The sequence below is a fragment of the Microcebus murinus genome, chromosome 10 (genome assembly GCF_040939455.1).
Source record: "Microcebus murinus isolate Inina chromosome 10, M.murinus_Inina_mat1.0, whole genome shotgun sequence".
Lineage (NCBI taxonomy): Eukaryota > Metazoa > Chordata > Mammalia > Primates > Cheirogaleidae > Microcebus > Microcebus murinus.
In genome coordinates, this window is record NC_134113.1 from 6285864 (window position 1) to 6311969 (window position 26106).

Sequence of the window (26106 nt, forward strand, 5' to 3'; positions counted from 1 at the left end):
TCTGCATATATATCTGTATATATGTATATCTCTCTCTCTCTATATATATATATATATAGAGAGAGAGAGAGAATATTATAATATTAGGCGCTAATAAGTTCTATGAAGAACATTGAAGCAGATGAGAGAAAAGACGATGGTGTATAAATTGTACCTAGCCTCACCTATCAGTGTAAATACTGTCTATACTTCATTGTCCTTTTTTCCTTCTCAGGGATCTCTGCAGTGGAAAGTGGACTAGTCTGCCCTAATCCAACATATAACAGAGCAAGATTTCGGCTCCAAATAGTAAATGGGACCATCATCCCATTCCCATTGGGAAGGCTACGACTGCTCCTTGTAAACATGCCAGGTGTTTGGTGTAAGGCCAAAGCAGTACCCAATGGACACAAAGTACAGGGATGTATACTTTGACTCAATATAAGGAAGAACGTTCAAACACAGCTGTCTGCTAAAGTAATGTTGTCTTCTGGATGGTAGTAAACTTCCTTTCCTTGGAAAAGTTCCAACCCGGGTTTACGAATCCACATTCTGTGCATGCTTCCAAGTTCCCCTGAGGGTAATCTAACCAGACAGGTTAAGTGAGCATTCCTTGCCTCTAAAGGTAGAAAGGCCAGCACCGAGGCTTTTGCGGGACTTTATGGAGCAGCTGCTGTCCTGCGCTGTTCAGCATCGATTCTGCATCTTTGACTTCTTTGTACAGATGAGCAAACCACGAGGTGACTTCACCAAGACCACAGAGCCAGGAAGCAGGTGGCTGGACTGGGACCGCCGCCAGGGTATTGCATTTGACGCCAAAACCTGTTATCCCGCCACCGTAAAGCCAACCTCAGGCAACATTTCCCAGTGGCTCCACACCCACTATTGCAAAAGAGGCTTCAACCCTTCCAGCTAGCAACGTTAAAGGGTAAGAAGCAGCCCCGCGGCACTGGGGTTAAAAGTCAAGTTTCCCATCTAGACTCAGTTCTGATGGACCGCTCTTTGCCTCACTCAGCACTGCAGTCCCTCCCAAACTCACACTTTAGTAAAACTAATAATTTCAGGTGGAGAATGCGTCCCAGGCAGGGCACGGCCTAAGCTGAGGGCCAGGAGAAAGGCGGGAGTAGCAAAGCCCGGCGTCTGGGCTCCTGCCCAGTCTATCGGTGTCTGGGGAAGGGCCCCTTCCCCGCAAGTCTCGGGCTTTGCCGTTCGCGGGAAGGACGCGAGGACCCCGGCCACGGAAGCAGTCCGCGGGCGAAATGGCGACCAGCCAGCCGAAACGCAGCTGGATCTTTCGGCTGTGCGCGCGGAAGCAGACCCGTCCGGCCCAGCTTCGCCGCTCTCCACACGCGCCGGTCGCAGCCGAAGGCGCCAAGGCACGCGAGCTTCCTGCGCACGCGCGCGCAGCGCCAGGTCCGGCAGGGGCCCCTGGGAAAGAGGGCGGTGCGCGCGCGTGGCCGTGGGCGGGGCCGTGGGCGGGGCCTGCTGGGAGCTGGGCGGGGCCTGGCCGTCACGCGCGGCCCCGCCCCCTCGCCCTTCGTCGCTCTGCCCCAGGCGGCAACCGCTCGTCGTCAGCTCTTCCCGGTTGGTCGGGCCAGCTGTACCCCGGTTCTCCGGTGACGATGGGGGACCCCAGCAAGCAGGACATCCTGACCATCTTCAAGCGCCTCCGCTCGGTGCCCACGAACAAGGTAGCGGCCGCCGTGCGCGTCGGGGCCTGCCTGGCATCCCTGCCGGACGCGGGGCCGCGGCCGCGGAGGAGGAGCCGCCGGCCTGTGACACGTCGCACTGTGGGGCCGCGGCGGCGGGCCTCGCCCGGGGCGGGACGGCGCGCCGCTCCCAGCTCCCCGGGGCCGGGGCAGGGGGCGCACCCGGGGGCCGGGGCAGGGGGCGCACCCGGGGGGCGGGGCAGGCTCCTGGGCCGCGGCGGAGGCCGGGGCGCCCGGGGCGCCTGACACGACGGGGGGAGTGGACACGTGTGATTCCTGGGGGTGCTGGGGGCGAGCACCTGGGGCTCTAGAGACGGCGGGGGGGAGCGTGCACCCGGCTCCTGCGAGTGGGGGGCGGACACCGCAGGACCCCGGACCCCGCAGAAAGCAGGCCCCGGGGTCAGACGCTCCAGCTGGTAGCTCTGGGTGCGTGGGGAAGCCTGGCTCGCCCCTAGACGCCGTGGAGCTCGCCCCTAAAGTTCCTTGGGGGTGCCTGTTGGAGCCTGCTTGGCTCCCTTTGTCCTTTGGTGGCAGCCTCAGTTTCCCTGTCTGATAAAGCTTCGAGGTGGTCTCTGCGATGGCGTCCAGGTTTTCTCTTTTGCCAAGAAAGCCCACCCCATATCCTTTCTCCTTCCTCCCCTGGGCTCGCTTGGAAATTGGGGTTTTCCCGTTTTTTTGTCCGGAAGCCGCCTCCTCCCCCCCCCAACTTTTACACTTTGCGCAACTGTCTGGAGGTGTTGTGATGACACAGGGGGCTAAGGTGACACTCTGGGCGGAGGGTCACTGGTCGGAGAGGAACCTGGAGAGTGCAAAGGGCTGTCGCCTGGACTCTCCCCGCCCTTCCTGGGACAGGGGTTCTGTCTGGTCCCCGCTGTCACCTCCAAAGGCAACAGCTGTTAATGAGCTTGGCCGTGAGCTTTGATGTGATGGCATAGAAAGTTCCTGAGATTTACAAAATTGAGGTGTTTTTGTTGGTTTTAAGTCGTGATGGTAGAGGGGAGCCCATATGTTTTACAGCCTGAGAGTATTGAGGAAGGAAACTGTTTGCTGGGGGTAATGTCTGATGGATGGGGGGCAAGTTAAGAGGACAAAGGCTCCAGGAATTCTTCAGTTCCCATTTCTTTACTATTTTCTTTCTTTCTTTTTTTTTTAAGGCAAGCACATAAGTTTATTGAGGAGAGAGAGAGAGGATTATACAGCAGGAGCAAGATATAGGTTTACAGAGCATGGTACATACATCACAGATGATGACCCGACCCATTGTCACAGCAAAGGGAGAGCAAAAGGAAGGGCACAAAAAGGGCTTTACTCATTTCTTAATTTTCAAATTTAGATTGGTCTGTTTTAAAGAGTGGTTACTGTATATCTAGATAAGATTAGGGTCTACAGTTAGCAAGGTGTAAACTATATTTTTTGTCAGCGTTATCTCAAAACATATCAACATGTATTCTCTTTGATCGAATTCATCAAAGGGAAGGTACCCCGTTTAAATAAGAAGTCAGTGTCTTTATACCCAGAGATACATTTGAGGGACATGCTTGTAAATTATTATCCAGACTCTACTACTTTCTAGCTGTGACACCCTTGAGCAGGTTGTTTGGCCTCTTTGTACCTTCTTTTCTACATCTGAAAATGGGGACATAAAATGAACCTAACTCAAAGGGTTATTGGTGAGAATTAAATGAGATAATTCAAGAAAAGCATTTAGAGCAGGATCTGCATATACATCCTAGTCTTCAGTAAATGTCAGCTACTTTTGCTGGTGGTTATTTTTATTATGAAGAACACATCCATAGGAAACTTTATATTCTATAATAAAATTAATGAAAACAATGAAAAAAAATATTTTCTGGTAATGTTTCATAGTAATGTGCTATATTTCTTGGTCGAGATCTTTTATTTGATCATTGGTTTAAAACATTGAAAACAGTTGAAAACTAGTTTTAGTGATGTAGAAGAGTTGGACAACAATAAGCATTTAGAAATTGGGTTCACAAAAAAGAGCTCTAAGATACATGATACACAAAAGATAGTTACAGAAAAACAAGTTGGTTTACTTTTAGAATATGGTATCTGATTTCTTCCTCTCATGTATAAAGATTTACTCTGGCTCAAAGGTTTTAACTTATAAGGGTTAGTTTTCTAGTTTGTGAAATCCTTCCTCATTGTGGTACTGTTCTTTAGTTTTAGGGGGTGTTTGTGTTATTCATTCAACAAGTGTTCATTAAGCGTCCACAGTGTGCCGGGGACTGAGCGTGTATTCACTGATGGATAAAGACATGGCTCCTGCCCCCGGGGAGCTTGCAGTCTAGTGTGGATGAAGGGTAGATGCAGGGCTGACTGCAGGTGGTGTGTTTTCTGCTGTGAGACAGTGTGGAGAAGGGGGAAGAGCGGGCTCAGGGAGCAGACTGTCTGGGGTCCCGTCTCCCTGCAGCTACTTCTTAGCTGTGATACTTAACTCAGGGATTCCTTAGTTTTTCTAAAATGGGAATCAAGACTAGCTACATAATTTTTTAAATGTGCAAAATGAAAGTACTTGAAAAGTATTAAGAATTTTAAGATGAGAGGGTGAAGCATCAAGCTAATCACAAGCCCTCTAAGTGTGGGGCCCCGTGCGACCATGCAGATCGCACACGTGCCCAGGAAGCCAGCCCCGACGGGGATGACGGCAGTGCCTTCTGCTAGTGCCAGCAAACAGTGAGGTTGTTACGAAGGTGAAATTGGCTAAAGTGCCAGCAACAGTGCCTGACATAAACACTCAACATTAGTAGTTATTATTTCTATAATTATTACTCTCATCATTAGGCAAAACAAATTGTCAGTCAAAAGCTATTCATTATTCACTATGAGAACTGATTGTTCTGCTTAGAAAATCATGTCTTGACTTTGGGATTGCATATCAAAACAAATTGCAGTCCCTGCTCTCAAAGCACAGCCTTCTGCTCCAGCAGGAGAATCAAGGCAGCATTTGTGGGAGCCAGACCCGTATCTCTAACTGTCTTCCCAGTCCCAGGTCCGCAGGTCCCAGTCCCAACTCGTTAGCTCTCCCACCCTTGCAGGCTGCGCCACCACCTGCATTTGCTGTTAGCGCAAGCATGGCGCTGGGCCCAGGCTCGGAGCTAGGCTCAGGCAAACAAGAGGGACATCCTCCCGCCCTCATGGAGCTCTGTTCCAGCAGTTCCACAGCTTAGTTGGCGGCTCCAGAGGATGCTGAAACCACCAGTGAGAAGCCTCACCGCCCTCTTCTTGTAGCCGGCCTTCTGACTACTTCAGAAGTGACTCTCAAACTACAACTACATCTCTGCTGTCACCTCCACCAAAACCCCTCTGAATCCCGTCCTTGCTTACTAAGATACAGTCTTATAACCGGCTGTCTTGCCCACTAGACCGCTAGACCATGGGCTCCGTGCGGGCAAACTCTTCCAGAACCACCCTGGTACGTCCCCTTTGTATGTGCCAAGTACCCAGCCACTGTTGGTTGCGTGAGTGAGTGGGGGGTTACAAACAGCCTCTCAGAGAAGAACAGCACCGTTTGGCAGAGTCCATCGTACTATTTGCTGTCCCAGGGACGAGGGTTCCCCTCTCGATGGCTGTTACCGCAGGGTGTTCTCATTTCCACGCCAGTCTCTCCCACTTCACAGTGAGACCTTTCAAGACCAGCAGGTGGCCTGGCAGGGAGCAGGCGCTCAGTGCATGTCGTGCAGCCGTGTTCTCTATTCATACCTCAGCCCCGTCACGCGTCTGCATACAGCAGGCGGTCGGTAAACACTGAAGTGGACCCACTGGCCCCTTTCCGTGTCAGTCTTAGCTGACTGGTTCCAGCTCAGAGTCTCTGGTGAGGCTGCCGCCATCTGAAAGCTCGCTCGTGTGGTGGTTGGCCAGAGGAACAGGGTCCATGCTGGCTGTTGGACTGAGGGCCTCGGTTCCCTGCCACTTGAGCCTCACCACAGGGCTGCCCACGGGTCCTCAAGACGTGGCAGCTGTCCTTCCCCACACCTGGTAATCCCAGGGAGAGAGGGAGGGGAAGCCACAATGTCTTTTATAACCTAATCTCAAAAGCGACATACCATCACTTCTGCCATATTCTTTTTTTTTTTTTTTTTTGAGACAGTCTCACTGTGTTGCCCGGGATAGAGTGCCGTGGCGTCAGCCTAGCTCACAGCAACCTCAAACTCCTGGGCTTAAGTGATCCTTCTGCCTCAGCCTCCCAAGTAGCTGGGACTACAGGCATGCGCCACCATGCCCAGCTAACTTTTTCTAGATATTTTTAGTTGACCAATTAATTTCTTTCTATGTATAGTAGAGACGGGGTCTCGCTCTTGCTCAGGCTGGTCTCGAACTCCTGACCTTGAGCGATCCTCCCGCCTTCGGTCTCCCAGAGAGTTAGGATTACAGGCATTGGCCACCACGCCTGGCCCCTTCTGCCATATTCTATTGGTCACACAGACCACCTTGGTGGAGTGGGGGGGGGGGTAACGCAAGAGTGTGGATGCCTAGATGTGGGGGTCGTTGGGGCCGTCTTAGAGTCTGGCAGCCACATCCTCGTCCTCTGTCTGGGAAGAGAAGAAATGTGCACGAGTGTATAGCCACTGCCCAGGGGCGTGGTCAGGCCTAGGGTGTTCCCAGCAGGGTGCCATCCCTGGCCGCTGCTCATTTACGTGAGTGGGAGGATCCCTGCTGATGCTTCAGGGATGAGTAATGTCTGAGATGGTACACAAGCCCAAGTTCTCTTCGCCCTGCTCTGTAACGTGTAACGTCACAGTATATACATTATAATTTATAAGTAATATTGTAATATAATTGTATAGATAATATGCAATTAATATAGTTGTATATAATGTTATTGTAATAAAAGAAATTAAAATTTGAGGCTTTTTAAAAAATCTAAATGAGATATTTCCTAATAACCAGTTTAAATTGTAAAGGTCAAGCAGTTTTCAAGATAAGTCATGTACTGTATCCTCTAGGATGACTCATTTAGCTAATATAAATTAATTAATAACTAAATTTAACATTTTTCTTTCAGGTGTGTTTTGACTGTGGTGCCAAAAACCCTAGCTGGGCAAGCATAACCTACGGAGTGTTTCTTTGCATCGATTGTTCAGGGTCACACCGGTCACTTGGTGTTCACCTGAGTTTTATTCGGTAAGTGAATCTTCCCTCGTAGGGTGGGAGTGATGACATTGTTATATGGGTGTTCTTTCCCTTTTTTCTTTATGTTTGCTTTGACATCAGGTAGAATGACAGGTTAAATTGTTAGTTATGGAGGTTTTTTTCTTTTTTTCTTTGAGACAAAGTCTCGCTCTGTTGCCCGGGCTAGAGTGCCGTGGCGTCAGCCTAGCTCACAGCAACCTCAGACTCCTGGGCTCAAGCGATCCTCCCGAGTAGCTGGGACTCCAGGTGTGCTCTACAACATCCAGTTAATTCTTCTATTTTTAGTAGAGATGGGGTCTTGCTCTTGCTCAGGCTGGTCTAGAACTCCTGAGCTCAAGTGGTCCTCACACCTTGGCCTCCCAAGAGTGTTAGGATTACAGACAAGAGCCACCTTGCCTACTCCTTGTCTCTTTTTGAAATGTTGAGGGATTTGGTTGCCAGGGAAAGTTTATTTCTTTATTTACTTCAATTTTTTCTTTCCTTTTTTTTTTTTTTTCAAAAGACAGGGTCTTGGCCTGTCACTCATGCTGCAGTGCAGTGGTGCCATCATAGCTCACTGCAGCCTTGAACTCCTGGGCCTAAGCAATCCTCTCCTCAGCCTCCTGAATAGCTAGGACTATAGGCAGGAGCCACCATGCCCAGCTAATTATTTTTATTTTTTGTAGAGACAGGGTCTTGCTTTGTTGCCTAGGCTAGTCTCAAACTCCTGGCCTCAAGTGATCCTCCCACCTCAGCCTCCCAAAGTGCTGGGATTACAGGTGTGAACCACCACACCCACCTAGTAAATACAGTCTTTTGATGCACAAATTTTTTACATTTTCATGATGTCCAATTTATCTATTGGACTTTTTTGTTGTTGTTACTTGTGCCTTTGTTGTCATATCTAAGAAATCATTGTCAAATTCAATGTCATGAAACTTTTGCCTATGTTTTCTTCTCAGGATTTTATAGTTTTTTAGGTCTTACATTTGAGTCTTTGATCCATTTTGAGTTAATTTTTGTTTATGATGTTAGGTAAGAGTTCAGCTTCATTCCTTTGCAGATGGATATCCAGTTTTCTCAGCATCCTTTGTTGAAGAATTTTTTTCCCTATTGAATCAGATTTATTTTTTTTTTTTTTTTTTTTTTTTTTTTTTTTTTTTTTGAGACAGAGTCTCACTTTGTTGCCCAGGCTAGAGTGAGTGCCGTGGCGTCAGCCTAGCTCACAGCAACCTCAAACTCCTGGGTTCAAGCGATCCTTCTGTCTCAGCCTCCCAAGTAGCTGGGACTACAGGCATGCGCCACCATGCCCGGCTAATTTTTTCTATATATATTAGTTGGCCAATTAGTTTCTTTCTATTTATAGTAGAGACGGGGTCTCGCTCTTGCTCAGGCTGGTTTCGAACTCCTGACCTCGAGCAATCCGCCCGCCTCGGCCTCCCAGAGAGCTAGGATTACAGGCGTGAGCCACCGCGCCCGGCCTGAATCAGATTTATTTATTTATTTTCTTTTCTTTTCTTTTTTTTTTTTTTTTTGAGACAGAGTCTCACTTTGTTGCCCAGGCTAGAGTGAGTGCCGTGGCGTCAGCCTAGCTCACAGCAACCTCGAACTCCTGGGCTCAAGCGATCCTGCTGCCTCAGCCTCCCGAGTAGCTGGGACTACAGGCATGCGCCACCATGCCCAGCTAATTTTTTGTATATATATTTTTAGTTGGTCAATTAATTTCTTTCTATTTTTGGTAGAGACGGGGTCTCGCTCAGGCTGGTTTCGAACTCCAGACCTTGAGCGATCCGCCCGCCTCGGCCTCCCAAAGTGCTAGGATTACAGGCGTGAGCCACCACGCCCGGCCTCAGATTTATTTTTAATGGACTATTTTCCCAGATTGGTCATAACCAGTTAGCATATGGTAACCTACTCTACCCAGAGTGGGTGAAGACTCGACAAAAGACAATACATATTTGGTTCTCTTCCTCTCTCTCTTTGTTGTGTTCTTTCTCTCTGCCAAGTCTCTCCCATATAATCTGGCCCTCCCTCTTCCTCATCGCTAAAGCCTACGGCCACTTTGCCCATTCCAGGAAATTAGGTAGTTTTCTGAAGTGTTCCTTGTTGAGAGAAGGACTGACCTAGAGCCTGAGGAGGGGGACAGGCTCTAGTGCCATTGCAGGTTTAATCACTATTCTTTTAACAGCCAGATAAATAGAACTGTATGAATCACTGTGCTTATAAAATATTCAAAAACAAGCCGGGCGCAGTGGCTCACACCTGTAATCCTAGCACTCTGAGAGGCTGAGGCAGGCGGATTGCTCAAGGTCAGGAGTTCGAAACCAGCCTGAGCGAGACTCCGTCTCTACCAAAAAAATAGAAAGAAATTAATTGACCAACTAAAAATATATATACAAAAAATTAGCCGGGCATGGTGGCGCATGCCTGTAGTCCCAGCTACTCGGGAGGCTGAGGCAGTAGGATTGCTGAGCCCAGGAGTTTGAGGTTGCTGTGAGCGAGGCTGACGCCACGGCACTAACTCTAGCCTGGGCAACAAAGTGAGACTCTGTCTCAAAAAAAAAAAAAAAAAGATTCAAAAACAACAATTAAAATTCACTATTTAACCGGAGAGCAGGAGTCTAGGATTTGGACATGAGATAGTCAAAGAAGAGAAGGTACTCCGTAATTTTTTTTTTTGAGACAGAATCTCACTCTGTTGCTCGGGCTAGAGTGCCGTGGTGTCAGCCTAGTTCACAGCAACCTCAAACTCCTGGGCTCAAGTGATCCTCCTGCCTCAGCCTCCCAAGTAGCTAGGACTACAGGCATGTACTATCATGCCCAGCTAAGTTTTTTTTCTATATATTTTTAGCTGGCCAATTAATTTGTTTCTATTTTTAGTAGAGACGAGGTCTCCCTCTTGCTCAGACTGGTTTCAAACTTCTGACCTCAAGCAATCCACCTACCTTGGCCTCTCAGAGTGCTAGGATTACAGGTGTAAGCCACAGTGCCTGGCCTAGGGGTTATTTTTAAGTGAAATTTCAAGTCAACAAATTTACAGGGAAAAAAATAATTTATAAACTATGTTATTTGCCACGCAAAAGGGGGAAAGCAGATTAGGAGTATACAGAAATGACAAGCTGTTTTGGGAGCTCCACTCCCTCTAGCTCTGTTTCTTCTCAAGTTTACCGATAAGTGTTTCATGAGCTTATTAAAGGTGAATGGGCCAGGCAGGGTGGCTCATGCTTGTAATCCCAGCACTTTGGCTCAAAGTGAGAATCGTTTCCCTAGGCCAGGAAGCCAGATGCATCCTGGCACTTTGGGAGACCAAGGCAGAAGTATCTCTTGAAGCCAGGAGTTGGAGACTAGCCTGAACTATATAGTGAGACCCCATTTCTACAAAGAATTTAAAAATTAGCCAGGCATGGTGGTACATTCCTGTAGTCCCAGCTACTTGGGAGGCTGAGGCAGGAGGATTGCTTGAGCCCAAGAGTTTGAGGTTGCAGTGAGCTATGATTATGCCACTGCACGCTAGAATGTGTCAAAGAAAAAAAAAAAAGTGAGTGGAATCCCTGCATTGATCTTGTTGGGATGGGGCTAGAGTTAGGCTTAAATACGACATAAATAAGAAAACAGGCTATAAAGTTCTACATAAGAAATGGAAACTAAGCACTGCACCTACTTCTGGTTGGAAAATTGGGCAAAATTTAAAAGAGGAGGTACATTTGCAATGAATGTGGAAGGTTTGGTGAGACTTTGATAATGGAGACAAGGCAGGGAAATGGAGGTTGGCACTCAGACTTAATTTACAGGGGCAGGAGAAAATGAAATGCTTCCCAGCTGGTTTTTGTATGCATAGGAAAATGAGGGGAAGTAAGGTTCAAGGGGAGGATCTGTGTGGCGTTGTGAAGGGTCTTAGCTGTTAGGCTGGGAGCTTATACTTAAATCTTTAGGCTCTGGAGGGGTGAGGCATGCAGGGAGGCTGACTTGGCCCAGCCCTCGTGGAGCAGAAGGTGGGAGGAGAGGAGTGAGGATGCTGGGGCTGGCTGTGGCGGAGTGGGGGGATTGTTGGGGTGGGGGCCGAATCCCACACCATCCCTTCCTGGCTCTGGGCATGTTCCTAACCTGTGCCTTAATTTCCTCCTTTTGAAAGTGGGCTGAGAGTACTAGAACTCACTGTAGAGGGTGTTGGGAGGAGGAGTGAGCCAGTGAATCCCACACAGCCTGGCACATGGGGACCCCAGTATGTGTCCACTGTGACCAGTGGGAATCGTGGGGAAAGGCTTTTCTAATGTTAGTAGGAAGATGAAGAATTCAAGCAAGCTGTAAACCAAGGGCTGCCTGGAAGCTGTTCCTGAGCTTGATTGCTTATAGTCAGGATTAATTGTGGTATGGTTTACTCCGTTTAAAATTTTGATTACATGAAAACATTGTCTTGTTTACTTGGTGAGATTCATTCTGTTACCAAAAACTTGGCACTTGTCCACGAGGCCAAGTCAGAATGAGGACAAGTGGTTTGGGGTGGAGGAAAGAGAAGTTTTGTTACTTTGCCAGCAAAGGAAGAAAAATGGTAGGCTTTGTCTCAAAAATTTAAATTTCCTGAACATTCATAGAAATACAGAGCATTTAAAGGATGGGTTCTCAGCTTCAGGCAATTACTATCCAACTATAATTGATAATTCTGATCATCCTATCTCTGCTGAAGACAATCTCCTGACCTCCTCTGCCCAGGATGTCCCATGTCCCTTTACCAGGTCAGGCTGGGCCATCTCTTGTAGCACAAATAAACAAAAGACTTGCCTCACCCCCCACCCCCCCCCAACCTCTGGCCTGGGGCAGGGATGCAGGCCCTAGTTCTCAAAAAGGAGTGGAGGATGTTTTAAAGAGACAGAAAATACTTTTGCTTTTTTTTTTTTCCAGGCCATTCCCTCTGTTACAATTCTAATTTCATAAGTTTTTGAAATTTCTTTAAATCCTCAACTTACAAAAAAACCTGACTTAGGCATCCATTAGTGAAGCTGATTCATGGAGTTTTTAAGGAGGTTATATTTTGACTCACAGAAGGATTATAGAGGTTGGGACGAAACCTATTTCTCATTTACCTAATTGGCTAACAGAGGCCATTTTGTTAAAGTGACACTAATTCTCCAATTTTCTTGCTTTCTCTGCTTTACTTTTTCCTTAGCACTATCACAGACCTTTGCCATACTCTTACTCTAAATTAGAAATCAGGATTTACCTATATGGAACCATCTCCTTGCATGGGAATGGCCACTGAGCAGCAATTTAAGTTTCTTTTTAAAGTTACTGTAGTACATTTTCAGAGTCACTTATCATTAAAACCTGTAGTCCCAGCTACTCAGGAGGCTGTGGCAGGAGGACCACTTGAGCCTAGGAGACCAGCCTGGGCAACATAGCAACACCCTATCTCTTCAAAAACAAAGAAGAAGAAAATAAAAACAAACAAAAATAACCCCTTTTACTTCGAAATTCCAATGTTATCATAGAGAGAATTCGTGGCAAGTCAGTTCCAGAACATTTAGTTTTTAGTTTTTACCTTCCTTTCTGAGAAATATGTATAGAAACGTTTGGCTTTATTTTTTTAAAGATAGTTTAAGACTAAAAGGTAGATTAGCAAGCAATAGCCTCAATTTTAGGACGTACTTTAATTCAGCTCCTATTCAGGTACCTCTTCTGTGCCGGGCCCTGTGCTAGGAGCATAAAAGAAAAATATGAGGCGTTCCCTGCCCTCCAGAGCTCGGTGCTTGTTAGGGAGCGAGAGGGGAGAGCCACTGCAAGACCCACAGCGCGGCAGGGCCACGTGATGGTGCTGACAATGGGAATTTTAGGCATGTGGTGTTCACCGTGACCCAGGCACTGTTCCATGCGCTCTTCAGATAGTAGCTCATTTAATTTCTACGAAAGCAAAGGAAATAATACTATGATTATCCCTTCTTTATAGATGAGAAAAGTAAGGCACAGAGAGGTCAAGTCATTCTCCAGGGTCATACAGCTATTAAGTGGCAGAGTGGAGACTTGTACTCTCCCAGTCAGTCTCCAGAGACTTTGCTGTTAACTGATGCCCTGTGACAAAGGGGCGTGGGCGTGTGACATAAATCGATTGAGGGCATCGGTGAAAATGTGGTGCCTTGGTAAGATCTTTCAGAAAGCAATTAGAACAACTGATTGCTACTAAATGCAAGATCATTTCATCTTGCTTGGTCATCGGAAATTCTAAAAGGAGAGCTTTTTTTGTCTTTTAGGAAATCTGTTTTTTATAAAGTGTGCTTTAATTTTTACTTTTTATATATCACCATGAAGTGGATTTGTCATTATGTACGTGTTAGTATTAGTCTTAAGTTAGTTATTGGCTTCAAAATAACTTCCTAACATTTACTAGGGTTATAAAATAGATAGCATTAGGCATAGAAATTAGTAAATGGAAGGGGCAATACCAAAGGGTATTTTGGGCGGAAGTTTCCTTTCTTTCTTCTCCCTGTACGCATTCTAAAATGTCCACATTCCTTTGCAGGTAGTGTAGGGCAAGCTATGGTTGCATAACAGGGTAGCCTTGCATTTTGTTCGTGTCTGGATTGTGTGTAAAGACTCTCTGCTCTATTCAGATCTTGCTTTACAGTTGTCCCCTTGAATGCGCATTGCTGGGGCTCACTCGCTGCCTTTACCTGGCTCTGACTGGCTCTTTCGCTGGAGATGAGTAGGGCACAGGGATGGGCTGGGGGAAGGGGGGCGCTTGCAGCTTTCACTCAGGAGCATTAAAACTTGCATTCCTCCCACCCTGCTAGGGGTGATGTTTGCTAGGGCCCTTCCAGCTGACGGTAAGAGTATGAGCATCCTCCAGTCTCCTGGTAGGGGTCAAACTGGACAAGTAGGTAGCTGACCTGAAAAATTCCAAACAGTCCCTCTATTTTGAGTAGAGACACATCACTAAATTTTAGCTCATAACCCACCAAAGAGGAGAGGCCCCATAAAGCTCATCACATCCTGTGCTCTAGGGGAGGCTGGAGTCCGCACGCAGAAGTGCTGCTGGCCCGGCATGGCCCGCCCATGGGCAGGAGCACAGGCGAGCAGGCCGGCAGAGCCTGGCCTTGGCTTCCAGGAAGGATGAGAGGGGCCAGGGGCTGCTGGCACCAGCTGTCGTCCACCCTGGAGTCCTGGCATCCCTGAAGTGTGTGTCCCTGTTAACACAAACTTAGAATTGTTTGGATCCTGAAACTCAAGGAAACTTTGTTCTCAAAAGCTTAATGGAGGCCGGGCATGGTGGCTCACGCCTGTAATCCTAGCACTCTGGGAGGTGGGAGGCCGAGGCGGGCGGATTGCTCGAGGTCAGGAGTTTGAAACCAGCCTGAGCAAGACCCTGTCTCTACTAAAAATAGAAAGAAATTAATTGACCAACTAAAAATATACATACAAAAAATTAGCCGGGCATGGTGGCGCATGCCTGTAGTCCCAGCTACTCAGGAGGCTGAGGCAGTAGGATCACTTGAGCCCAGGAGATTGAGGTTGCTGTGAGCTAGGCTGATGCCAAGGCATTCACTCTAGCCTGGGTAACAAAGTGAGACTCTGTCTCTTAAAAAAAAAAAAAAAAAAAGCTTAATGGAGGCCGGGTGCGGTGGCTCCTAGCAAGCACTCTGGGAGGCCGAAGCAGGCGGATTGCTCGAGGTCAGGAGTTCGAAACCAGCCTGAGCAAGATTGAGACCCCGTCTCTACTATAAATAGAAAGAAATTAATTGGCCAACTAAAAAATATATATATATATATATATATATATATATATATATATATATATATATAAAAAATTAGCCGGGCATGGTGGTGCATGCTTGTAGTCCCAGCTACTCAGGATGCTGAGGCAGGAGGATCGCTTGAGCCCAGGAGTTGGAGGTTGCTGTGAGTTAGGCTGATGCCATGGCACTCTAGCCTGGGCAACAGAGTAATACTCTGTCTCAAAAAAAAAAAAAAAAAAACTTAATGGTTCAATCCTAGGGAAGAAAAGTATTAACATTTAGGAATATTCTTTCCATTTAGATCTACAGAGTTGGATTCTAACTGGTCTTGGTTTCAGCTGCGATGCATGCAAGTTGGAGGAAACGCTAATGCGGTAAGTTCGTCAGCCTTGTCATTATCCTTCTATAAATATTTGTTTCACTAGTAAAGAAGTTCACTACCGGCCGGGTGCCGTGGCTCATGCCTGTTATCCTAGCACTCTGGGAGGCTGAGGCGGGAGGATCGTTTGAGCTCAGGAGTTCAAGACCAGCCTGAGCAAGAGCGAGACCCCATCTCCACTAAAAATAGAAAGAAATTAGCTGGACAACTAAAAATATATATAGAAAAACTTAGCTGGGCATGGTGGTGCATGCCTGTAGTCCCAGCTACTCTGGAGGCTGGGGCAAGAGGATTGCTTGAGCCCAGGAATTTGAGGTTGCTGTGAGCTAGGCTGACACTACGGCACTTTAGCCTGGGCAACAGAGTGAGACTCTGTCTCAAAAAAAAATTAAAAAATTAAAATGATTTAAGAAAAAAAATTTAAAAAGAAACAAAGTATAAGAAATCAAATTTGTAAGCATTTCAAATAAAAATTATGTCCAGCATCAATTAAATATTTAAAATTAAAGTCATGCATCTAAAATTATAGTTTCTAAAATGCTGGATTCCCTTAGATCAGTGTTTCTCAATCCCTTTTCACCATTGTCCCCAAAGCAGAAAAATTTATTAAGTAGATTGTTTTAAATTTAAATTGGATTTAATGTTTCCCTAATTTCCCTGAGAGAAATTAACTACTAGGGAATGCAATTTTATTAAGTAAAGGTGAGCTTTAGAGGGTCACAAACCAATTGTAATAGCTAAGACTTCTTTCACTCTCTGAGGAACAGTTTTTGCCGCCCTTAAGAGTATATGCCTTAGATGTTTCAAGCATCTAATCAGAAACCCTTGCCCGTTGTCGTAACGTTCACACACATGCCCCTGAACTTGACGCTGTGAGTTCAGGCCTGTCCTGATTTCTAAGCCTTCCCGAGGTTGCAGAGTCCCCTCCCAACGCCAGAGAGCAGCTTTCTCATCTCAGCTGGGGGCGGGGGGGACCATGGGGAGTAACGGTCAGGCCAGTGGTCCCTCAGCCTAAGCAGTGGAGCTATGAATTATGGGCTTGGAACTGTCCTGCTTGGGTTTGAATCCCAGCTCTGCCCCTGGCTGCTGTGTGACCTCGGGCAAGTTGCTGAACCTCTCTGTGCTTCAGTTTCCCCACCTATAAAGTATAGGTAGTAATAGTGACTGTCTAATGCTGTTGCTGTGAGGATTTCATGAGGTGATGCCCACAGAGAACTTAGGTCAGGACCTGGTACGTATGGGCAATCGATACCACTATTAATCAAATTAGGTTCAGAAAAGGATCACTCATACAGATTTTTAATTAAGATATAAATCTGATAATTTGTGCCTATGCATGGATCTTCAGAAGGTGGTTGAAAGCAGTTTCTTCCAATTGTTTAAACCTTGCTTTATCATTTTACCTATGTTGTAGCATCTGTTAACGAAGAAATACTGACTGAGGTAAATGTTAGCATAGCTCCTAACCAATCTGTCAAAGATTCTGATCTAGTGGAGTCCAAATTGAAATTGATTGCTCACAAATTAAAAGTAGTCCAGAGTAGAAAGCCTCCCCCAATGCTCAGTTCAGAATGACGGGCGATTTAATGGAGAAATGAGGAACAGTTATTTCATTTGGTAATGCAAGTCTCCTATCTAGTTTTGGAACTTTTTATGTTGTTTAAATTATTTTGGTTTTCACTACCAATTTTTTAAGATCCTTCATTGCATCAAGTAGCATTTTCGGCTACCCTGTTAGATTTAATGCAGTATTCTGTTGATCTGCCCGCTTTCCCTGGTAGTCTTCCTTCTTCCATCAACACGGGTGTGCCACCAATGACACCAACGCCAAGTACAACAGCCGCGCTGCGCAGCTCTACCGGGAGAAGATCAAGTCGCTTGCCTCCCAGGCCACGCGGAAGCACGGCACCGACGTAAGTCCCTGGAGGATTGAGCGTCTCCTTAGACGAACGTTCACTCCCATGTGAAAAGTGGGTTTTATCCTGAATGGCAAAACTTTTCTACCTGAATTCTTCTGTTAGGAAACATGTACAGCTGGTTCTCATTATTTGGGGTGGTTGTGTTCTATCAGTTTGCCGTGAGCACTGAGTTAGCGAACGCTGAAACTTCGCTCCTCTGCGTGGCACAGGGTTAGGTTCCTCTGGTCGCGTTTGCATCGGCTGATCAAAACACAACCCCATTTAACATGTGTTTCTGCTTAGCGACACCTTATTTACCATGTCTTGTCGACTCAAGAACGCTGAACTCACGGCCACGGGGCTGTAACTCAGGCCTGAATCCAGCTCATCTCACACTCGTGTTTTCTCCACAAGGCTCGACACAGCCCTCACACCGCACTCAGGCGCTTTTAAACAAGTCGTCAATAGGCCTGTGGCGGTGGCTCACGCCTGTAATCCTAGCACTCTAGGAGGCCGGGGAGGGAGGATCATTTGAGCTCAGGAGTTTGAGACCAGCCTGAGCAACAGCGAGACCCCGTCTCTACTAAAAAAAAAAATAATAATAATAATAATAACAACACACGAAAAAATAAGTCATCAATAAAAAGCATACTTCAGAAGCAGCTACTAAATGAAAGAAAAAAAAGTAAAATAAAAGCACAAAACTGTGAAAAACATGGCAACAAATAGCCTGCAAAAAGGACACTTGTTTACAAGGGTGAGAACTGAAGCAAGAAGGCAGAGTTGCCTTGTGTTCCCTCAGCTGGGAATATACTTATCAGGCGACTCATTTTTTGCTGCTCTGTGCCTGTCTTCAAATGACTGTGAAAACACCATGAGTACTTAATTTGGGGTTACAAATAAATTGTAGCAAGTGGGTGAATTCATAAATATGGAATCCATGAACAATGAGGATTGACAGTAGTTTGGAATCTGCACTTACCATGTTTCCCTGAAAATAAGACCTAACCCATAAAATAAGCCCTAGCAGGATTTCTAAGCATTTGTGCAATATAAACCCTACCCTGAAAATAAGACCTGGTGATGGGTGTGGCTATGCAGTGTATCTGCACAACCCATGCATTTCATCTTGGAGCAGTAAAGAAGACAAGCAGCCCTTCTTATCTGCCCAATGAGAGCTCTATTGCTCAACATGAGAGATTGGGGCCAATGGTTCTAAAGGAAATAGAGTTGCGAGAAATTAAGGATGGAATTCGGGGTTTGGAGAGTTATAATGATGTTCCAGAACAAGATGACTTAACTATATTTGAATAAATGTAGATTGTTGTACTGTACTTAAAAAAAATAACACATCCCCCGAAAATAAGCCCTAGGGTGTCTTCTTGAGGAAAAATAAATAGAAGACCCTGTCTTATTTTCGGGGAAACATGGTACCATCCCAGAGGTGACCGGAAAGGTGCAGGCAGTCCCACCAACAAGGTTGGCTCCCCTTGTCAGGTCCCGGCCATCCTGTGCGTGCTGCAAGCTGAGGCTTTGAGGGGAAAATAACACATCCCCTGAAAATAAGCCCTAGAGTGTCTTCTTGAGGAAAAATAAATATATGACCCTGTCTTATTTTTGGGGAAACACAGTAGATATGAAATCCAACAGGGTCTGGTGGCTCACACCTCTAATCCCAGCGATCTGGGAGGCCAAGGCAGGAGGATCACTTGAGACCAGTCTGGGCAACATAGCGAGACCCCATCTCTACAAAAGATTTAAAAAATTTGCTGGACACAGTGGCACCCACCTGGAGTCCTAGCTGCTTGCAAAGCTGAGGCAGGCAGATTGTTTAAGCCCAGGAGCTCAAGGCTGCAGTGAGCTGTTATCATGCCACTGCATTCTAGCCTGGACAACAAAGCAAAAAAAAAAAAAAAAAAAGAAAAGAGAAAAAAAAGGTTTGAAACTCTTGATCTTTCCTTTTCAGAAATGGGGTACTCGACTTCCTCAAAGTCTGGAAGCAAACATTACTGGCTTGATACATTACTAAAGTGTACTCAGAGGACTTCTGTAGGCGTGTTACTGGTTTTGTAATACTGGGAAGTGCCAACCTTTAGAAAACAGTCTCTAGAGGAAGAGTGAAGAGTGTGAAGTTAAGAGCCTTTCCCAGATGGGATGCTAAGCCCCGTTTTGTGTGTCTGTTCCAGCTGTGGCTTGACAGTTGTGTGGTTCCGCCTCCGTCCCCTCCGCCAAAGGAGGAAGACTTTTTTGCCTCTCATGTTTCTCCTGAGGTATGTGTTATACGTCGCGTAATTTTAAAGTCTGCCTATTCTGACAGGTATAAAAGGTATATATTTAGTATGTTTCAGTTAGGGTACAGGCTAAGCTATTGTAACAAACAACTCTAGGCCGGGCGCAGTGGCTCACGCCTGTAATCCTAGCACTCTAGGCCGAGGCGGGCGGATTGCTCAAGGTCAGGAGTTCAAAACCAGCCTGAGCGAGACCCCGTCTCTACCATAAAAAAATAGAAAGAAATTAATTGGCCAACTAATATATATAATATAAAAATCAGCCAGGCATGGTGGCTCGTGCCTGTAGTCCCAGCTACTTGGGAGGCTGAGGCAGGAGGATCGCTTGAGCCCAGGAGTTTGAGGTTGCTATGAGCTAGGCTGACGCCACGGCACTCACTCTAGCCTAGGCAAGAAGGCAAGACTCTGTCTCAAAAAAAAAAAACAACAAACAACTCTAAAATATAGTCATTTAAACAAGAGAAATGAGTTTATCATCAACAGTTGAGAGGTGAGCTGTCTGGGCTTGACTGATGGATTTATCTTGCTGTTCTCAACATGTGGCTTCTACCCCGGGGTCTAAAGTGGCTGCTCTACTTTAAGATCTTTCCTGGGCAATGGGAAGGGGACAGACATCGAGCAAACCAAATGCCCTGTCCTCTTATAGAAAAATTCTAGATGTAGCACACATCAGTTCTGCTTAGTCCTGTTGCCTGGAATTTAGTTGCATGTCTATACCTGTTTGCCAGGGAAAACTGAGAAATTATTACTAGTGGTCTGAGTTTAATTCAGTTTAATTCAGAGCTTTGGAAATGACAAAGAATGAAGATGGTTTTAATAGGGGTTTGAATCTCAGTGCCCCGATTTCACTGTGTACATTGTACATCTCTCAAGGCTATTGTAAGAATTAAATGAGTTAATACAGGTAAAAGTACTTAGTACCTAGCACAGAGTGAGCCTTCAGTAAATGCTGTAAGTATCATTGTCCTCGTTGCCTCATCACTGATAGCAGCAGTGACACAGTGACACAGCAGTACTGCCGTGGATTTTCCCCAGATCACTTAGATCAAGGGTGACAAGGCCTACAAAGCCTGAAATACCGACTGTCTAGCCCTTTACAGTGACAGTGCCGATCTCGAGCTTTGAGCCTCACGCCGTTCTGTTGGCCACCTGCCTCCTCCCAGTGTTACCAGGGTAGGGGCACTATTTGCTGAGCTGCTTCAATCTGTTCTTTAATTTTCAAGTTAAAATTGTATAAAGTTGGATAAATTGCTAAAGCTTGATTTTTTTTTTTTGCTATTATAATTTACACATATATGGTATCATCATTGCAGTCAATAATTATCAGAAAGCTGGTGTGGTGATGCATGCCTGTAGTCCCACTTACTAGGGAGGCTGAGGCAAGATCACTTGAGCTCAGGAGTTTGAGTGCAGCCTGGGGAACCTAGAGCGACCCCAACTCTACTAAATGAACCTAGAGCGACCCCAACTCTACTAAATGAACCTAGAGCGACCCCAACTCTACTAAATGAATGAATGAATGAATGAATGGATGGATGGATGGATGGTTACCAGAAATAGTGATCAAAAAAGCAGGGAACAGAAAACAAAAGATAAAATGTTCTCTTATGATCTATTGCTATTTGTTTTACATAGAATTAGATACAGAATATCCATGATTAGTAGCTGAGAAATGTTAGGAATGGAAATGATGAGCTAAAAAGTAGAGAAATAGGAACAATGTAGTATGGATTATAGTTTGAGATATTAGTATGAATTAATGTTTATTTTAGACTTTCTCTGTATACATATATACAAATACAAACATGTATGCAGAGGTAGAAAGCTAATTATAGATATATGTGTACACGTATATTAGTACACGCACACATATATAGATTACCTAGCTTTGTCCAATAAGAGGACCCAGAGACAGTGACACCATTGTACAACAGGCACATCCAGCACCCAGATCTTGGTTTCTAAATACTGTCCTCCAAGAAAAGGAACCAGGGCTCCCTTTAGAAAAGTGGCAGGTTCTAAGGCTGAGGCTGCTGGGGGTAGATGAGCCTGGAGCATCTTATAAGTAAGGAAGTGCTGGAAAAAAATGGATAGGAGCATTGTCCAAAGGACTTTGCAACTAACCTGAAAGAGCTCCCAATGAGCAAAACTGGAACAATTTGAACAACAAAATAAATAATGATAGTATTGGATTGTAATCCGAAGAATAAAATAGATATTCACGAGTCTATAGCGATATAAATAAGTGATTGAATAAATAAATGAATGAATAGGCAAGAAGGACAAATCATCCTTATAGGCATTCTAAATCATATATAGTCATGTGTTGTTTAACAACAGGGTTATGTCCTGAAAAATGCATTCATTGTTAGGCAGTTTCTTGATACTGTGAACATTATAGTGAGTACTTACACAAACCTAGACGGTACTGCCTCCTATACACCTAGGCTATGTAGTATAGCCTATTGCTGCTAGGCTACACGCCTGTACAGCATGTTATTGTACTAATACTATAGGCAATTATACCGGCAAGTATTTGTATATATAAACATAGCTAAACAGAGGAAAGGTACAGTAAAAATAAGGTATAAAAGATGAAAAATGGTATACTTACATAGGGCACTTACAATGAATGGAGCTGGCAGGACTGGAAGTTGCTCTGGGTGAGTCAGTGAGTGAGTGGTGAGTGAACGTGAAGGCCTAGGACATTACACCACTGTAGACTTTAGAAACACTGTATACTTAGGCTAACTGAATTTATTAAAATTTTTTTTCTTTCTTCAATAATAGATTAACTTTAGTTTACTGTAACTTTTTTACTTTATAAATTTTAAAATTTTTAAAAACTTTTTACTCTTTTGTAGTAATATTTAGCTTAAAACACAAACACATTGTACAAATATTTTCCTTTATATCTTTATTCTATAAATTTTTAAAAAACACATTTTTATGCTTAAAATTTTTTTGTTGAAAACTAAGAAACAAACACACACATTAGCCTAAACCTACACAGGGTCAGGATCATCAATATCACTGTCTTCCCCCTCCACATCTTGTCCCACTGGAAGGGCTTCGGAGCAGTGACACACGGAGCTGTCTTCTCCTGTGATACAGTGCCTACTTCTGGATACCTCCTGAAGGACCTGCCTGAGGCTGTTTTACAGTTACCTTTATTTTTAATAAGTAGAAGGAGTATACTCTAAAATAGTGATAAAAAGTACAGTTTAATAAATATATAAACCAGTAACATAGTTGTTCATTATCAAGTATTGTGTACTCTACATGATTGTATGTGCTAGACTTTTATACAACTGGCAGCATGGGAGGTTCAGTATCATCATCACATGTGAATAATGGGATTGCAGTAGGACTTCACTATGGCTAGCATGTCACTGTGTGATAGGAATTTTTCAGCTCCATTATAATCTTATGGAGTCCATCGTTGACTGAAACATCATATGTGGTGCGTGACGGTATTTATATACTGTACCTCCCCTTCAGGAAGCAGACCTTCACTTCCCCTCCCCTTGAGTATGAGCTGGACTTAGTGCCTCGCTTCCCAAGACTAGAGTATGGAAAGGGAAACACAATGACTCTACAGTGGGAAAACCTGGGAGACACCACCTCCACCAAGTGATCAGGGTTAACGTGTGTAGGGCGTGTTGATGTGAGAAGGGCACTTCCCCCTCTGGTAGTCTCCCCCCAAACCTGAGTCTAATCATGTGAAAACATCAGACAAACCTAGACTGAGGGCCATTCAACAAAACTCCTGAGCAGTACCCTTCAAAAGTTTCAAGGTCATGAGAAACAAGGGAAGACTGAGCAACTGTCACAAACCAGAAGTGACCAAGGAGGAGGCATCACAGCCAAGAGCAGTGTGGGATCCTGAACTGGATCTTGGAAGAGAAAAAAGACATTGGCAGAAAAGCTGGTGAAGTCCGAATGAAGTCAGAGTTTAGCCGATGGTGTTGTACCAGTGATCACCTCTTAGTTTAGACTTAGATTTACCACAGATGCTGTAATGTTAGAGGAAGCTGGATGAAGGGCATATGGAAACTCTACTATCTTTGCAACTTTTGTGTAAATCTGAAATGGTTCCAAAATAAAAATGTTATTTAAAAAAAGGAGGGAAAATGAGAAATTTAATCATGGAAACAGAGATTTAAGAATAGACATGTTTTATCTTTCTGCTAAGCCCACTAAGCAGGGACCCAGAAGGAGGCTATTTAAATTGTTAGGTTTTTTTCCCTGCTTTGATTTGTTTTCTATGACTGTTTCCTTGATTTGTCTGCTAACAACTTTTCTTCTCTTGCTTCAGGTGAGTGGCACAGCCTGGGCATCAGCACTGTCAGAACTGTCTTCTTTAACACCAAGGGCCTTGGAGACCACTCCAGAAAATAGCGAAGGTGGAGTCCTTACTTAGACTTGTCGTGTGATGCAATTCTGTGGCATCCTGTGAGACTATTAGAAATTAAAATGTAGACCCGTCTACATTAACAGGAGGAAATATCCATGATAGATTATAAAGTAGGGAAAAATATTACTGAACATGGAATGTTGTCTCCTTTTTGTAAAAAAAGAAATAAACATATACTCACAGAAAACATTCAAGAAGGTACACACCAAGTTAAGTAGAGAATGAAATTACTGATGAGGTTTAGTTTCTACTTGACTGTGTTGAAGTTTCTGAACTTTTATGAGTGTGTTTTACTTTTATAATCAGAAAAGATTTCATTTTAAAAACTATTATATAAATAGTTGCTGGCCCGGCACGGTAGCTCACGCCTGTAATCCTAGCACTCTAGGAGGCCAAGGCGGGCGGATTGCTTGAAGTCAGGAGTTTGAAACCAGCCTGAGCAAGAGCGAGACCCTGTCTATACTATAAATAGAAAGAAATTAATTGGCCAATTAATACATACACATAGAAAAAATTAGCCGGGCATGGTGGCACATGCCTGTAGTCCCAGCTACTTGAGAGTCTGAGGCAGGAGGATCGCTTGAGCCCTGGAGTTTGAGGTTGCTGTGAGCTAGGCTGATGCCACGGCACTCTAGCCTGGGCAACAAAGTGAGACTCTGTCTCAATCAATCAATCAATTAATCAATCAATAAATAGGCCGGGCGAGGTGGCTCACGCCTGTAATCCTAGCACTCTGGGAGGCCGAGGTGGGCGGATTGCTCGAGGTCAGGAGTTCAAAACCAGCCTGAGCAAGAGCAAGACCCCGTCTCTACTATAAATAGAAAGAAACTAATTGGCCAACTAATATATATATATAGAAAAAATTAGCCGGGCATGGTGGCACATGCCTGTAGTCCCAGCTACTTGGGAGGCTGAAGCAGGAGGATTGCTTGAGCCCAGGAGTTTGAGGTTGCTGTGAGCTAGGCTGACGCCACGGCACTCACTCTAGCCTGGGCTACAAAGTGAGACTCTGTCTCAAAAAAAAAAAAAAAAAAAAAATCAATCAATAAATAGTTGCTACCTAATGATTCACATTTGGTAAATTTATTTTAAGATTATGTTTATTATAAATATGCTTATATCAATTGCATATTAAAAAGTCACTTATGTGATACGAATAGTCAGCTCTTCCTGTTTTAAAATCATGAATCTTTTGTTAGCCAGCATGTTAGTATAAGTTAACAACAAAAATGTAACTTGGGATGACTAAGCAGTGAACTCATGGGATGTGGTACCATAAGCAGTGCTGGCTTATATAAACTGAGCCTGGAACAACTTTAAGGAACTTATTGTAACAGAAAAGATTGAACAGTCACCAAACGTTAGGTTGGATGAGAGTACTTAGAAAATTTCTGGCAAGGACTTTGCTAAGGGGTTGGAAAGTAAGTGGTATTTATCAAGAAAAGAGTGCGAGGAGAGAGGAGCATTCAGCTCTCTCCCAGAGTGGGGTCGCTCCCTTGTGTGGGACTGTAGGCGCAAGGGAAGGACTGCCTGAGATTTCCGCCCAACGATAGACTGTAGAGCGCTGGTTTCTCATTTTACTGGTATGGGAGTGGACAAATCAGTGGGTCAGGATAGGAACATTTCACATCCCAGAGAATGATGGGTTATTTAATGAATGGAATTTAGAAAAGTACCAGGGCATTTTAGAAAACAATAATAAAACAAAGGAAAATTCCTTCTTTGCACCAGACTAAATTCAGGTGGATCAAAGATTTAAATGAATATATGATGGTCCTAGGAGAAAACATGTATAAAGCTGTTCTGCTATCCTAGATTGGGAAAGCCCTTCTATGCATATTCAGACCTTGGAAAAGATTAATAAATCCAACTACATATACATTTAAAATTTCTGTTCTGAAAAAGTACTTTAAAGTGAAGACAAATGATAAACATTTGCAATTCATATATAGACAAAAGGCTTGTTTCCTTAATATGCAAAGAACTCTGATCTGGCGGTTTTGTGTATGATTTGGATTCTGTGGGTTTTTTTCACATTCATTTTCTTAGGCATGTGACCTTAGATGCCTTCAAGGAAGACATTTATGCACCTCTAACTTGAGTTTAGCTTTTTGATTTCTTAGTCTTAAGCCACACCGGCCCTTAGGTTCTTTCCTATGTTTGCTTGGAAGGTGGCAATTGTCCCCTGATTGGCAAGGGACTGCCTCCTTATTGGAGTTTCAGCTTTAAATCCAGCCAGCAAGCTCTCCTAGTCACAACTACATTATGTATTTTCTCTTCCTCAGCACAGCACACCCAGTTCTGGAAATTACTGTGTCCATTAGTTTGCATGTCCTCTGTGTGTCACTGAGCTGTGAGCTCCTCTAGGGAGAGATTCTTTTTTAAAACGAGAAACATACCTGAGCCATTGATTGATTTGATATTATCTATAAAGAGAAAAGAATTAATTCCAACATTTTCTCTTAAGTAACAAAGAGAAACAGTGGATTTTGTATCCTCTGAAAGTACAGGTGATAATTTGACTATTGTTGCTATTATAATTTTTTTTTTCTTTTTTAATAGAAAGGGTCTCACTCTGT

The 26106-nt window shown here is 44.6% G+C and overlaps 1 protein-coding gene across 1 annotated transcript in view; it reads left to right on the plus strand.

The window, feature by feature from the left end:
* Nucleotides 1-1477: 1477 nt before the first annotated feature.
* ARFGAP3 (ARF GTPase activating protein 3) overlaps nucleotides 1478-26106 on the plus strand; it is a 55908-nt gene continuing 31279 nt past the window's right edge. Inside the window, exons 1-6 of the mRNA XM_012741721.2 lie at nucleotides 1478-1670; nucleotides 6715-6833; nucleotides 14847-14919; nucleotides 16706-16837; nucleotides 19009-19092; nucleotides 23429-23516. Of these exons, the coding sequence (XP_012597175.2) occupies nucleotides 1602-1670; nucleotides 6715-6833; nucleotides 14847-14919; nucleotides 16706-16837; nucleotides 19009-19092; nucleotides 23429-23516 (565 nt within the window). The 5' untranslated portion in view covers nucleotides 1478-1601. The remainder of the gene's footprint in view (nucleotides 1671-6714; nucleotides 6834-14846; nucleotides 14920-16705; nucleotides 16838-19008; nucleotides 19093-23428; nucleotides 23517-26106) is intronic.